The sequence below is a fragment of the Ambystoma mexicanum genome, chromosome 2q (assembly GCF_040938575.1).
Source record: "Ambystoma mexicanum isolate Mex_15411 chromosome 2q, UKY_AmexF1_1, whole genome shotgun sequence".
In the NCBI taxonomy this organism is placed as follows: Eukaryota; Metazoa; Chordata; class Amphibia; order Caudata; family Ambystomatidae; genus Ambystoma; species Ambystoma mexicanum.
The window spans coordinates 1004898371-1004914719 of record NC_090924.1 but is presented as its reverse complement, the minus strand read 5'-3'; the positions used below and the strand labels follow the sequence as shown (position 1 = coordinate 1004914719).

Genomic DNA, 16349 nt, shown 5'->3' with positions numbered 1-16349 from the left:
GAATGTTGGTGCACCAAGTTCTTCTTTGGTGGTAGGGGGTTGGAGGGACGTTGAAGCTCAGAGGATGGTAAGAAAATCACTCGCTGCTGGATTTACCATTTGAAATGTGTGTGTTATTGTACACGGTTAACTTGGCTAGAAGGATATGATGGGTTATTTATAACTCGCTTAATACCCAGAGGTTTCTAAGTGCATACCCGGGGATCGAACCTGTGGTGCTGTCTTGCTTCCAAGGCGAGCACGTTGGCCCTGAGCTATCCTCCCAAGACCACTTGCTTATGTTTTATAGCTGCAGTGGTGAATGCTAGTTTATTCAGTTGCAAATGTGGTGTCGCCCCCCCACCCCCAATTTTGACATGTGTTCCTTGGTGAGGTATTGGGGGGGGGGGGGGGAGAGCTAGGAGAATTTGCCTGGTGGGTTTGTCCAGGGGAGCTGGTGAAGCTTAGCATACTAAGCAAGTCTACTAATGCGGGCTATTGCATCTGTTGGAGCACTGTATCCCAGGTTAAGGTCCTTTGGAGGTGTACTACATCTTCGAAGGTGGATGTTGGGCCAGGAGGGCGATATAGTGTGAAGGGTGATGGTGTCAGAGCCTGATACGGTCAGTTTGACTGTAAGAATATCAGTTTAGGGTGGGGATTTCTCTGTTGGCTAAGGAACGCCCCCCTTTGCATTTGGTGGGAAAGGGTAGCGCTTGATGCAACAAGATTCTGTGGCAACTAAAGTTGTGAAATTAAGGTCATTGTCTAGGGTATGGGCCTGGATTGTTCTTGCATTGATCACTGCGTGTCCTAATGGAGGCATGGGAGTGTTTTGCTGGAAGAAGCCTGGTTCTTGGGTTGGGAGCTTGTTGAGGCAGTGACTATGCCAGTGCATTCACTAAGGTGAGTTATTAGGGAGGGTTTCATGATTGCTGGTGGCGGGGCAGGGGATTCTGACTTCCTGGTGGTGCTGTATTGAGGGTGGGCTTGTTATATTTATGCTTGGATGTGATGCAAGGTCTCTGGCTGAGATGAGCATTCATTTCTTTGATCTTGGCAGTGATGGCCCGCCTAGTGAGCTGCATGGTAGCCGGCAAGCTGTGATGTCTCTGGAATGCTTGGCATAGCATTGGTGGGGGTGGGTGGTGGTATTTGACCATCTCATTGCCTTGTGTGCGGTTTATGGGCATATTGGGTGCGACTTTGCTACAGGTATTGGTCTTCATCATGTGGCGTGCAGGTCGTCCTGTTGGTTGCGGAATCAGTGTGGATGATTAAGGAGATGTTCGGAAGCTTGAATGCAACAGTGTGAAGGTGAGAGCATGGCTGGGCGCTTGACTGGTATGTGTTAAGATGGATTTCTGAACTCTGACCTGGAGGGGCAGAGGTTCAGAAGGCCAACCTAGTTTCTTGGAACAGGGTAACCTCTGGACAAGCCAGACCAATCAGGGTAGCGATGGCGGCGGTCAAGACTAAGTCTCAAGAGGGGTGAGGGTGACAAAGACCTCAATGAGCACACAAAGCAAGGACACTTACAAATTACTCCAGACAGGTGTTATATTAAAAATAGACACATTTATTACAAGGCCTTTGTAACATCGACCATAGCATAGAATCACAATAATACTAAAGTAAACCAACACATCACAAGCAGTACTATATATATGAGAGGGGTTTAAGAGTTAGAAGCACGAAATATGTAGACCACCTAGATGGGGAGGAAAACAGGCAGTGCGAGTAATCGTTAGACCCAGTTCAACCTCAGAAATACACCTAACTAGAAGCAGTCCAACCCCTACGAAGAGAGGAGCCTTATGCTCAATCGTACATGCACGCTTGTGCCAATGGACAAAAAAATGGTCTCTGACACTTCAGGAAGGTGGATGAAGAACAAGTACCCACTACTCAAGCAAGACCTCCATTTGCGGGCAGAGGCAGGGTGAGAGTGTGGGATGGATTTGTTATTTCGCAACAGCGGTAGAAAAGAAATGGGTTCCTGCGCTACGGGCCGCCGGTTGGGGTATGGACTACTCAACGGTCCCCGACGCAGACAGACTCAGACTTCGCCAGTTCAGTTCACATTGCTGGCAGGTTCGGATGTGATGAGCAGGACGTCTCGACACCGTGCAGATTCCGCGGTAGCAGGATTCAGGGTCGAGGGGGTCACAATTGCAGCGAACGTGCACCGGTCGTTACCACAGCAGGGTAACACGGCAACCGCATTTACTCTGGTCCGGGCGCACTCGTCTCACTTCAGACCTGGGAATGCCAAGTGTACGAAATTCGGTGTGAGGGTGCCGTGGACACAGAGCTAGCAGGAGGCCAAGTTTCGAGGGCTCCCTAAAACAGCGGCAGTGACAGAGCAAATGTCCTGTGTAAGCTGGTCAGCCCACTGGTTGGCACAGGGACACTTCCGAAGAGGCTTACTTGCAGAGTTTGACGCTGCTGAGAATAGTTGGTCCCACTATTCCAATGGGTCGAAGCGCCTTCGCAGACCTTCTAGGACGATCAGATGTAGAGGGGTCTCGCAGGACGACAGCGGGCTCAGGGTGCCAAACCTTCCAGCAGTTCCTCGACTTGACTTCTTGCTGTAGGATACTTGGCTCCTTATCCCTTGTTCAGTTTGAACTCAGGAGATCGACATGGTAGTGGCGTTTTCAGCCTCCTCTTATCCAAAGTTCCCTTCGTGCCAAAACAGAGAGGACCCAATGGGAGATCTGCTCACAAACACTCACTCCATACGTGGACCAATCACAGACCACGGTGGTCCCAGGCATTCCGACACTCTCTGGTACCCAGGATGTGTATTGGGAACAGACATCCCAGTCCACATCTTGGAGGCACACACAAGGCATGCAAAAGCCTGCGAAAGCATTGGGTTTCGCGAGAAAGTGCATGACCAAATATGGAGGGTCTGCTTGACCTGGGGACGGTGAAGGGGCAAGATGGCCAAAGGACAGGACAAAGAACCTCGTGGCATAGCCATTTTGAGAGCCAGGCCACCTATTCGTGCCAAATGCGGTAAGCGCGGATAACCTGGCAAAGGTACAAAACCTAAGAAAAACGATAGCTGCCACCAGTCCTGTCCGTGACACACCTGCACAGTTCGTAATAACGTAATAAGTCCAGCGAGAGTTTCTAGGGCCTTTGGAATGACTAGAGACTCAAGACTGCGGTAAAGTAAGTTACATTGCACTCTTGTTACATGTTGCACAAAAGCTGCAACATGAGGAAAGGACTAGGGGAAACTAAGTCTCCCAGTACTGACTGTCTTAAGGGCATGTCAGTTTCCCCATAAGAATTGAGCGAAAGCCCAGAGGAGTGCAGCTGAGGGCTGTGCTTCTCTGGCAAAGTTTAGATCAGGGTGTAAACCCCCAAACGGTTTGCTGCTGACACAAGGAGGGAAAATGACATTCAAATATGAAATCTTTCCTAACAGTATGTGTGCTGGGTGCTTTGGTAGGTGTTCATGTTGGTTGGTGGCAAGGGGATGCAGAGGATTGGTGGAGTGAGGAACTGGCTGGGTGCGGGATGGTTCTAGCTCACAAGATGAGTACAAAGTATCCTAGAGGGACTGGGACATGTGCTGGTAGACAATAGTTGGCATGGCCGCCTTGCCTGGTCTGTGGGTGTGCAGGTGGTCCTGCTTTTCCGTGGCAGAGGGGAGACTGGTCAGCATGGGAGTGCACAGGATGCGATGACTGGCTGTGCATGATTGGGCATGGCAGACCGGTTGTTGCCATCCAGGCTAGATGGGGGGGGGGGTGGACGGGGGTGCAAATGGGTCTCCAATTTTAGCCTTTGCAGGGGGACAGTGTAGCATGCCCTCTCCCAGGGAGCAACATTAGATGGTAACCAATTGGTGGAGGGTGCTGGAGGTGGGTACAAAGGTAGGCACTTCAGGTGCCAGGGAGGAAAAAATGCAGTGGCCATGTTGGAACGTCTGGTTGTGTTGGAACGTCTGGTTGTGGCGGTTTCAAAGTTGGGTATTTCAATTTCGAGAAATTGGTATTTAGTAATTTTGCCTCGAGGACCAGAAATGGAGGCCCTAGTTAGCCTTAAGGGGCATACATTCCGAACCCCCCCCACCCCCCGAACCCATTGCTTGAATCAGGCTGGCCACCAATACTGTGGTTGGTTAGATAAACAACTCTGAATATCTAATGGCCCTATAGTCAGAGTTGCAAGAAGCTTGCCTGCTCAGTGTCTGATTTGCCTGCTAGAGAATATTCCTGGTTGGCAAGCAGTGGGCCTCCTGTAAGGGAACTAGGTTTTAGACCTGCATCCTCATCCTGCTAACCTGTTATGCAGCCAGTGCAGGAGTCCTTCCTAACCAGGAAACCAACAGCATGAATGAAAACAGGAAGCGCTCACGGTCTGGTTATTTACATTAGATGTAATTGTCAGCGTTTTTGAATTGGTAGGCTTGAAAAGTCCAACATCTGGACGAGTAGCAGTACATGTCGGACACTTAAGGCACTGCTGCTCAAACGTACAAAGTTGTTGCTAAGGCAGGTGGAAGACTCCAGTCTGCAAGGTTAATTTATACAGCCAAATGCAGAAGTTCAGGTCATAATTGCTTGATGCAAAAGGCTCCTGTAAACCTTCACCAATTTGCATCGACAGCCCTTAGCCTAGCCTCACAACAAGACAATGCCCATGGGTAAGAAAGCTATTGTGGGTGTCTGTTATTAGGGCGTGACTTCGACATGTTTCTTTTGTTAGACACCCATGCTAGATGGCATCAGATTCTAGCGTACCTTGATCGCCATTCCCCCCACCTCACCATTGTAATAGGAAACATGCTCTGGGGCCACTACATGGAGGAGTTTGCACCTAAATGGGTGTGGGAAAGATGTTATGCGTCCTAATCCTCTCGGGCGAGGGAGTGTTCACCATAGTACACCACTTCAAGTTCAGGAGGGGAAAGTAGGCACCAACGGGAGAGACGTCATCTGAGGGGAAATGTCAGGTAAGGAGGTTATTGGTACATGTGGACGACCCAGGCTTTATAGCCACATATCTGAGCATTTAGTGAGAGCGGCAAATGTCTCTATATGGGATGGTGACTTTAACATGATCCTTGATGTACTCTGGGACAGCGAGGACCACATGATATGATTGTTTATTTATATAGCGCCTACACACAATGTGTTTCAAAGCGCTTCAAGGCAAGGGAGGGAACAAGGGAAAATACAACCACATTCTTAACGGCCGTGAACAGTAAGGATGTGACATTAACTATTGTACTCGGCCTGACGACATTTCAGATAGTGCAAGAGCTACCTAGATAAGGGAGGGGGAGAGTGGGAAGGAAATGGAAACAGACAGGCGACTACCGTACTAGACCTGACGACATTTCTGGTAGAGCCGGAGAAAAACAAAAGGTGAGGGAGAGGGGTGCAGAAAAGGAGGGGGAGGAACAAAACAAGTGACTATCATACTAGGCCTGGCGACATTTCAGATAGTGCTGGAAGGGTGGTGGGGCGGAAAAACACAGTAATGGGAGGGTGGAAGAAACAGACGGGAGGTTGCTATCATATTAGGTCCAGGGACAATTCTGATCGAGTAAGTGCATAGAAGAAAGTAAGGGGAGATAGGAAAAGGGAGAAGAGAAAAGAGGAGAGAAAAGAGTAAGCAGTCAAAGAGTGGAAAAGCAAGAGTGGAGAGCGAAATACAATTGCAGAAGTCAGTAGTAACACATAATGTTGCAAGCCAGGATACAAGTATTTGCTCATAGTGTGATTAACTGCTGCGGTATGGTTCAGCTGGAGCTGATTGCTTGTGAAGAGATGAGCACATCTGTTACAGCCCGTGATGTCCTGGATTGGCTTATGGCTATTCTGTGGTATTGGTGCCAAGATTACAGGGCAGGAGGATTTTACAACGCACCCTGTTGGACCACTGCCTGTGGTAATTGTTATTGGGTGATTTGCGAGACCCGTCGCATGTAGAGATGTCACACGCGGTTCTACTGGATGCTGCACTTATGACGTCCTTGCAAGAGAAAATAGAAGGGTTCTTTGAAGGATGAAGGGACTGGATACGCCACGATGTCGGAAACTATGGTTATGTGGCGCACTGATCACTACTGGGGTATTATACTAGGCAGGAGCTATGGGAGGTGGAACTGCGTAGGCTTGTACATTAATACAGTATCTAATCAGGCACTTTGCTGCGAGCTGGTGGATCAAGAGGTGTTATATGGCTAAGCCTACCAATGCAAGAAGGAAGACCGACCTGGGCGAGGCATGGCTCATCACTGGGATTGAAGGGGCAGCAGGACAGTTTCTGGCGGCCACCAAGGCAATTAATGGGAATTACTGCATGGTGGTGTATGCAAATGCTGAGGAGTGCATGGACCAGTACCTAGGAGAGATTGCCTTCCTGAGTCTACCAACAGAGACCCCTGCGGCACTCAATGGACCTGTGGCAACAGAAGTAGCTTGAGGCAATCACCTCACTGGCTTCCGGCAAGGCCCCAGGATCTGATGGTCTAGGAATGGAACTTGCAGTGGGACCCTGGCCCTGCAATTGCTCAAGGTTTGGGAAGGCTGGGCGGCTTCTTCTCTTGTCTCGGTGGCTGTTATCCCGGTGCTGCTGAAGCCCAGTAGACCCCTGGGTGATCGTATCATTGATCACTGCAGATGCTGCACATGTTGCAACTACTACTCCTGGATCAATCTGGCTTTATTCTCTCACTGTCTACAGCTGTAAATCTGCAACAACTCTTTTATATTTCACAGGCTGCAGCAGCAGCCTCCTTGGGTGCTGTATAAGCCTTTGATTCTGGATCATGGATGTGTATTTAACATTTTGGGTTTGGAGACCATTTTATATAGGATATGTGAGGTTATTATGCATGAATCTGGTTGTCGGGGTCTGAACTAATTGAGTCGTATCTGGGCCTTTTGCACTGGTGCATGTAACACCACAGGGCTGCACTCTTACAATCGCCCCCCCCCCCCTATTGTTTGCACTCACAATAGGACCGCTTGCCTGACTAGGGAACAGCATGGACACAGGGGAATACATATAGCGGGACCCCCCTTGCAACATTGCCCTATACGCAGATGACACGAGAACATTGGGCTGGGTTGGTAATGGAGGAGGTTGCTAGGTTCACAAGTCCTTCAGGGTATTGATTAATACAGTCCGAGCTGTTACCACTGATTGAGGGTACTACAAAACCAAATGAGCTTATGGGATTTAGATGGGGTCATACCGTCTTAAATATTGGTGTACCAGATGCAGCAGACATTGTATGAAGACCATGAAACATAATTCCATACGCTGGCAGTGTCTGGGGGGCGGGGGGTTCTGGCTGCTCCAGACTTCGAGTTATGTTACTTGGCGGCACAGGCTCAATACTCAGGACATTGGTATACGTCGGGCCCAAGAGTGTTATGGGGCAGCTCCATTGGATCTTAAAGCTGTTATTCTGGAAGATCGCTTTGTAAATTTGACCTGGTGCGCACAACCGTAAACGCATGGACGGAGTGTGTAAACGCCTGGAAACGACCACTCCTTATAGTGGCAGGATCTCTGTGTGTGTGGCTTCCCCAACGTTTGCTCCCGATATACAAGCATCCTGGGACCCAGAAAGGGGAATGGTACTGGGAGATATGTACCCTGGGGGGTGAGGAGGGTGAGGTTTGTAACCTGAGAAGAATTTACAGAAAAATTGGGAATCGGCTCCGTTAGATTATTGCAATGGGCAGCGCAAGGTGGAGATGGCCATCATTTCCGCAGGAGCCGGAATCCTGTGAATGTATAGATGTAATAGTGTGAGGCGGTGAGCCGAGGAGACGGGTATCGAGATTGGACAGGCTTTCCAGTTGCAACGGAACACGGCAAGGGCAAAATGGGAGAGACCTGGCTGTGAGCCTCTCTCCCAAGTGGCAGAGGTGCTGCCTTTATCAGTCTCTCTCCACGCACGCGCTCGTACAGTGTGGAATTGGCTGCATTAAACGCTGGCAAGGGTTTCACGATTTTTCCCTGATGCGATTACATGTGGTGGGAAGGGGGGCTGACTTGCCAAAGATAGCACAGTTCTGGCGGGAGGAGAAGGTGTTCCATGCAATTATCGAGCGGAATTCCACCCCCCACCCTTGCACCTACTGGGCGACATAGGCAGAGTCTCTACAAAAGTACATGGACTGTTGGGTTGCATTATTGAAAAACCAAGTATTCTGATGTAATGGAAACTGCCTCAGAATTGACCGTTGCTAATGAAAGGGAGGAGGGATACGTCACTGCAGTGAGTAGGCCAAAGGACCTATGGGGGCCATATTGAATATCAACAATTGGGGAAATGTGAAGTAAAATGCGAATGTGCAGCCTGAATGCGATGCATAACGTCTGACAAAAAACCCTTGCAAGTCCTCTCCACGAACTGGTCTTCCTTTATCTAGTGTCGGAGAACAATCCCATCTTGGTGTTTGAGGCACACTGAGGCTAACAGATTACACTTGCAAGTGGGACTTTTTTACATTGCGGCCACTTGGGGGGGGGGGGGGGGGGGTCTTTGCGGGAGTAGCGATGGTCTGCAATTAACTTGGAAGCTGCTTGCAATCCAGTTTAGCAGTAATGTGGGGTACCAGTGTCATCACCTCCCATAACCAGTTTATTGGACATACTTGGAATTGGGGTTACTACTGTAGAGAGTGGGGTCACTCCTCCTTTACTGCTGCTTGTCGTGTTTCTGGAAAAACTAGGATGGCACCAGTTGGGAAGGTTCAATTGGTGGCACACCTATGCACACTGGGAATGTTAATTCAGTGCCCTGAATATTCAATTTGCATGTGTCGTCTTAGACACGACAAAGTCTGCTTATTTGTGCCCACGTAGTCTAACTGGGCAAATGGGCTTTCCCATTCTGCTGCTCCGTTTGTATAGGCCCCAATTCCAACCGTCCTGCTTTGCCAACTGTTTAGAAGTGAGCAGTAACTGTTAGTGGACAGTTTGGGTGCAGCCCTTGAAACTCATAGCCTTATATTTGGGTAGCTTCTAGTTGGTGGATCCGACTGCAAGTAATCCCTTCAAGTTGTAGTTGTATTTTGTACCTCCTGTGAGGTTGTCGTGATTACCTTGGATATCTATGGGGTTGGTATACACGGGGCCATTCATGTCGGAGGACCACTTTGAATTGTACTCTTTGGTCATTACCAAGTCTCAGGGCTCTAAGATAATGTGCCCCAGAATCATAATGGGCAGGGATTAATCATTTATGGGTATGTTTATTCTGTGGTGTACATATGCTATTGTAGCATTGAGTAGGGCAATCACTGAAGCACTTGCCCAATGTACACTTGTGTACCTTTCCAGGTAGGGGCAAATTATTCTTGCCAAATGGATGAAGGTGGGACTCTAGGACTAGTCCATTGATCTGCAGCAAGGACATGGGCTTGTCCAAGGTGGTGCCTAGGGAGGTTGGGTGGGCAGGGGTTCCCAAGTCATTTGAATGGAAAGGTCTCTGCCGTCTGAATGGAATCAGTAAACTAGGAATCCTTCGGTTCAAGCAGATGTTGGAATATAGCAGTGATCGACTGTAGGAATTCTCTTGATATAACTTTGGGTGAATGGCTTGGCTGAAATTCGTCTTCTGCATATAGCTGGAGGGAGATGGCTTGAGTAATGATCACTTATATTATCACGCTGCAGAGATGATCCTGAATGAATTTATTTTGATCTTCGACTAAATCATCAGAACCTGATGCCCAGGTGGAAGTGCAGTGCCATAATCGACAATACATACTAAGTACTAGTAGGAGGGTCGGGGGAAATTTACAGTGCATTGGTCCTGCTTGTGGAAATGATATCTGTAGCGCGTCAATGGCACTGCTAGGCTCGGAAGCAAAACAATTACTGTCCAGCGCTTCAGCTCTGGCACTGAGGGATCTTATGTGGGTAGATGGAGTCTGCACGTGCTGAAATTTGGGGCAAAATGGAATCCTAAGCTTGGTGCTGGTTCTGCCCTTTATGTTCTCGGATGCAGGACAGCTGGCTAGAATATCTAGGGTGAAGGGCAACTGTTCCCGGACGCCACACAAACTATATAAAATGACAGCTTCAGTCTTGCAAAGTGTGAATGCTCGAGTTGCACTGATTCATGTAGTGAGAAATGCTAGCACAGTGTAACCAAGGCCTTGTCCCTCTTCTTCCACCCCTTGTGTGCATCTTAAAGCTATTGATTCTGTATGTTGGCATGCGTTCCTCCTCGGACAGATTGGCAGTAGATGACCACCTAATCACACCTTGTTTGTTGCAGATGAAATTCCTTTCTTTGTGAACATCTCTCAGAAGAATGACCGGAACACCACTGACCAGATCTTTATTAAGGACTCTCCGATCTCTTTTGCTGTGAAGATCCACGACCCCAGCCATTATCTGAGCACTTCTGTGATCTCCTATGACTGGAGCTTTGGGGATGGCAGTGGGGCATTTGTTTCCAATAATCCATTAACCTCTCATAATTACACACGCGAAGGCAACTTCAGCCTTAACTTGACCATCAAAGCTGCTATACCAGGACCGTGTAGACCTGTGATTCCTACCACAAAGTCTCCAACCACCACTCTCCCAATCCCAACTACCATACTTCCTACCAACAGCACCAATGCGACTGATGCAGACGGTAAGATTCCACATTTATTGGGCTTGTTAATGTACTGATTGTGTGCAAGAGAATATTTTGGCTGCTGTTGTGTTCTGACGGGTCAGGATATGTTGGAATTTGCAGATTAGCCCACATGAACAAACGACAACAGTGGAATAACCCCAATGGTTGAAGCATGTCAAATGCATCCACTGACTGGGCTCATCGCTACCCTGCAGCCAAGATTGGCAGTGAATCTTGGAAATTGGTGCAGCAAGCCTCATTTGAAATGAAAGCCGACAATTGCCGATTTGCAGGATCTTGAAACCAGACTATGCGTGGTTAGGAGTTGCAGTAGTGCTGAGGCAATGGGGAGTGCAAAATGTGCAGAAAATGAAGGCGTACAATGGTGTCCAAGCAAATTCCTGGGAAATCTTTGGTAGCTAGTTTGAGATTAGCCGATGGTAAGTAAAAACCAACTGAGTCTTGGTTGATGTGGCGAGCACAACTGACTACACCTTGTGGTGCAGTGATTCCCTCAAACCCTACTTGCCCTTTAGAGTCCCCCCATAGAAGCCAATATTGGAAGGGATTTCCAGAACCAACCCTGGAAGAGGGTGGTGAGTCCAAGTGGCGGGGGGGGGGGGTGCGGGGGAGGGGAGGCATTCTGAGGCCACCACTAAGTGATTTGCACACTTGTAACTCTCAAGCTATAATTGGCCAAGCAGTGAGTGGAAGTTTGGATTGTTGGCTGCAGTTTGGTTGACTTGTTGAATTCCCATACATGTGGGTGATGGGGTAAGCAGGTGGAACACCATACCGAGTCAGGTCGGCTAAACCGCAGTCTTTGAAAACCGTTACCACCACTGACAGCCAAGTAATAACAAATTCCGCACAGATGTGTATAAACCAACGATTCAGTAGGCCTTTACAGTAAGCAGGTAAAACTCCCTAGTTACTATGAAACGATTGCACACATTGAGGTAAAGTAAACCCATCGAAGCTTGCTTTTATAAAGCATGCACCTTTTGGCATCCATTACTGATCGAATAGGTACCTCTGCACATGCTTTGGCTAAAGCCAGCAGGCCAATATTAGTTTAAAGGCCATTTGTAGGAAATGGAACAATTGGGGGGGTGAGGCGGGAGGGGTGTGTAAGACTTGGGGCATTCTAAGGTAGAACGCCACAGCCACTTTTAGTGCTAGTGAGTGGACGTTGAAACCATATGGGGAGGGATGAACAGTGGACTTAAACTGCACCTGTTACTCCACGTTCCCAGGTGTCCACCTTTGGGGTATGCCATTGCTGGTGACACGTGGGTCTGTCTGGTGCAGTGGCTGGAAGACTGGGCCAGGCTGGGTGGCAGTTCCGGTTGCAGGTAGGCCAAGCAACAACATGGATTGAGTGCAGTAGTGGAGGCCCTCATTTTAAGCAGTTTCTCTGCCATGGCAAAGGTTGGGCTCCGTGTGGGCCCCTATAAGAGCAGTTTGCCACCTTTTTTGGGTGATGTTGGATCTGCAATGCGCTAATGCAGGACAGCAACTATTGAGGTCTAGTCGGTTGCTCGGCCGCCAAAAGGATGGTCTCGGGACGCTTCTGGCTGCATCCAGCACCGAAGACTATTGGTGCAGGACGGGTTGATGCCACTAGGCCGAGGGAAGAAGGCACTGTTTACTACCGTTCCTGGTTCCAGGAGTGGCAGCATTACTTCAATAAGGGATGGCTTGGATCTTGTCCCAGGCACTTGTGGTGTTGAGGGCACAGCAAGAGCATTTTGCCAGTGATTGGAAGGGGAACGCGTTTTGGGCTGTTTGGCAAATTAAACCAGACTTCACAACTGTGGGTGAGCATAACTTGAGAACAAGCATCGACACTAGCGTTTTTCTGGATCTAAAGGCATCTCCATTTACCGAGCAGATACTCTACGAATGATAAATAGTACCTGTGGGCATTTAATTTTCGATGGTATGCTCCCTGGAGTGTGGTGTGCGGTTGTTGGGAGTAATGTGGAGTGCAGAGCTGCTTCAAATATCAATAGTCCCTCTGCAACGCACTAATGGCCTCCCTTTTACAGATTCCCCCCCCCCCCCCAAATGTACCCTTTTGAACCCAACTACAGAAGGACCCATGTCTGGCAGTAGTTGCTGTAGATTCTGTTCAGAAGACTGGTACCAACCAATACTCTAGTAACCAGCCTTTTTGACCCAATTCTTTGGTCATTTGCAGACAGCCTCAGGTAGCACCCTAACCCACCCCACACATGTTGCATTGGCAGATGTCGTGCAACATTTTCCGGTCTGGTTTTAAGAGGGCCTCTGCACAGCTGAACTGTACCTGTCCACTGTGGTTCATACTGTCTCTTCTCGCCTGGTTACTGACCTTGCTCATTTTACCCTTCATGATATAATTCTGATTTTCATCATCCTGATGCCATCCCTATTCATGGCCCACTTTTCTTGCATTTTGGATACAACCCACATCGTATCGTGCATACGGTGTGATGGTTACTACTTACCTTGGTCACTTTGGACTCTCACAAATGCACGTATTGGACAATTGCCCCTTGTGGTAGCATGACACAGGCCCGCTGTCCCATGCTCCGGTGCACCTAATGAGAATCGGCTCTTGAAACAGGGCAGAAGATTATTGGTTATTTTGGACGTAGTTGGTGACATCTGTTCAGCAGTGTAGGGGTAGCATGATAAACGCACCACATGGCCTTTAAAAGGATGCACTTCACATCTTGCATAAGGTGTGCAGAATGGTTCCATAGGAAGCCATTTTGTAGGCTGTACAACCAAATTTCCATCAGTCTTTATTGGGAGCCAGAAGGTGGTATGTAGGTCTAAGCAAAATTGAAATCGTGGGGATGCTATTGGGCGCAGTAGCAGTCCCGTCTTCCTGAATTAGAAGGTAGCTTCAGAATTTCCAACAAGGTATTTTGCGGGTTTGCATGCTGTATATTGACCACAGAAACCGATTGGGGTCATAGAGCGGTATTCGTTCAGGTGCTGGTCCCCAGTAAACTTGCCAGGTAACTGACTACTGAACTACACTCCCGCCCTGTGGTTCTACTTTTAGAACACTAGCCCAGCCTTAGAATTGCTGTTTGCTTCCAATTGAGTGTATGAACTGCGCTTTTCTAAAACTAAGCCATTAATATCTAGCCACGCATGTCCCACTCCACCTGGGAGACTATCATCCGCCACAAATACTTCAACCTAAAGACTGGAGGGCAATTGGTGATCTACTGAAGGTCCTTGGCACCTGCTTGCTCTGTGCAGGTTGGAGTTGCATGTTCTTTAGGTATCCTGCAGGAGTTGTTCCACAGCAATATGTTACTGTGGAGTAGGCAAGCCCTGCACTACCCTTCGCAGCACTCGCTACTGCTTTCAAATAGTAGTTGTGCATGCTTAATTCTGAGGAGATGCCAGGGGTTGGGCGTTGGCTTCGTTTGGTGGAACCTGAGAATAGCCAGCATGAGAAGGATGCACCGCTGGAGTCTACAAGCTGGCTGGCAGTGGTGCATGGAATCTGGGGGGGGGGGGGGGGGGGGGGGGGGGGGGGGCTCGTCAGAGTGATAGTTTGTAGGGTTTTCAGACTTCGGGCATCCCCCAGCACAGTACCGGATGCCTTGTGCTGTACTTAAGCAACTTTCCTTTGCGCTGTAAACTGTTGCCAACTCTGCAAGGTATTGCAGCCTTTCCTAAATACTTGTCATTTCTGTTTACTATTGTAGAGCTGCATTAACATGTCTCTGGCTTAACTTTTAGATTTCCTTGACACCGTAAATGCAACGACTGAACTGTTTACTACAACTGTTGCAACGACAGCAATACCTACAACAGCTGCTGTTGAATGTGTCATCCACAGATATGGCTATTACACCAGCAAGATCACCATTGTAGGTAAGTTATGTGATTGAGTCTACCTTTGTGGGAAGTGTTCCCTTTGGTGGTATTGCTACAATCTGCGACCTGAAACAGCCCAGAACACATGGGTGCGCTTCAGTGGGTATAGAATACTTGGGACTGAGCCGTTTGCCAATGTGATCCTTCTTCTGGGAGTTCATGATGGCGAAATGTAGGGTTAGTCTCCTAAGAATGTTTAATTGCTTTTCTGCAGGTCAGGCTAGTCCTGTAAGATTCAATATAGCAGCTTCTCTGGTATATTGAGAACCTCCGCCGCCCCCCCCCCCCATCCAATTCCGCCTGATTTATTTTGACCCCTCCACCCTCTTAACAGAGGCTTTTTTGCTAATGGTTTTTCTAGTTTGGCTCAGAATAAGTCTATGGTCCATTTTACGCAATTCAAATCACTAGAACCAGTGATGGAATTTGGCATCTAGAGTTGTGGTTTGTCTGGATTTGGTACATTTTGGTTGTGGCCATTGGGTGCACCTAAGAAGTAATTAAAAAGCCTCCAGGACGCTGTGGGGGGGAGGGTGAGGGAAGTGCTGCATGATTTGTTCTTGTAATGTCTTTCTGTGTTCTGAGCCCTTCAGAAGTGCTGTGTGGAGCATCTAACACTAGTTTGGTGCACTGTTGGTCTGAATGTAGCTTTTCTGGATCATGGGGTCCCTTGAGGGCAATATTTATATTATGGTGGACTTGGACTACTCTTCATGTTACGGACACGTTCAGACCAACAACGGTTGGAGTGTCCAGAAGATGGAGCAAGGTTGGGAATCCTGGGCACTGACTTCCCTAGTGCCCATTGGGTGACGGTAGCTGGTAGTAAGCCTAGGCTATCGCTGCGCGGTTGGCGGCTGTGCCCACTGTGGTGTGCTAGAGCCTATGGTGCGAGTGCCTTAGATTCTGCAAGGTATGTTCCGCATGCATGGCTAGTGACTATCACCCTGACAATGTCAATATCTGGAGTGATGGCTAATGGTTCACCCCTCCCTGGATGTTCTCAAACCCTGGCACCATAGAAGGCTCGTTGAGAGGGTATGGGTTCACCAGTGATATGATGGGACTGGGTATGCAGTGTCACTTGCATGCTATATGGTACCAAGGCAGTGATTCCGGTACCACTACAGGGTGGTGTACATTTATGTTGCTGCTTGTGGTTGATGGGATTTTTTTTTTCTTTTTAGAGGGCATTGTCGAAATGAGCATTCTTCAGATGACCAGTGTCCAAGTTTCTGCCGCACAAGTTGACGCCATCTTTGATTTCGTTGTGACCTGCCAAGGAAGGTAATATTGCACTTAGTGGGTATTCTCGGTTTGTAGTGGGGCAAAACACAATTTTAAACCAGTCACCCTGCCAATAGCTTTAAGCGTATGTAACAGTTTTGCCAGTAAACCTCTAGCTGTCAGAGTGGAATGATAGCAAACGGGCTTAATCACTCATGTGGTGTTGCAGATCAGTCAAACCTGGCTTTATATTAGGCCAGGGCCTAGTTGCTATGGATGGGTTCCCTAAGTAGCACCTTCAGAGGAAATTAACCAGGAAGTCTGATCAAAAAAGGGTATGATGCATTAGTCTGATCCGACTACCCACAATTCGTGGTCAAAGACCACGAAGATTAGTTGCCAACAGGAAGATGACATTCGGCAGGCATTGAATCGCACATGCATGTGATGTCTAACAGACGCTGGAATATTGACGTGTTGTGCAGCACTTCTGTTTCTTGGTTGCCTCCAAGATGATGGAATGTAGCATGCCAGTAATCAACGGCTACATAACCAACACAAACTTTATGCACACAACCTGGCATCAGCTTGAGAATGTTTTGGAGTCTATGATTTGGTACACCAACCCACC

General features: G+C 48.4%; 1 protein-coding gene across 1 annotated transcript in view; it reads left to right on the top strand.

The window, feature by feature from the left end:
- Positions 1–16349, top strand: part of GPNMB (glycoprotein nmb) — a 38809-nt gene that overhangs the window by 11014 nt on the left and 11446 nt on the right. Inside the window, exons 6-8 of the mRNA XM_069648324.1 lie at positions 10253–10618; positions 14354–14488; positions 15679–15778. Coding sequence (XP_069504425.1) covers positions 10253–10618; positions 14354–14488; positions 15679–15778 — 601 coding nt within the window. The remainder of the gene's footprint in view (positions 1–10252; positions 10619–14353; positions 14489–15678; positions 15779–16349) is intronic.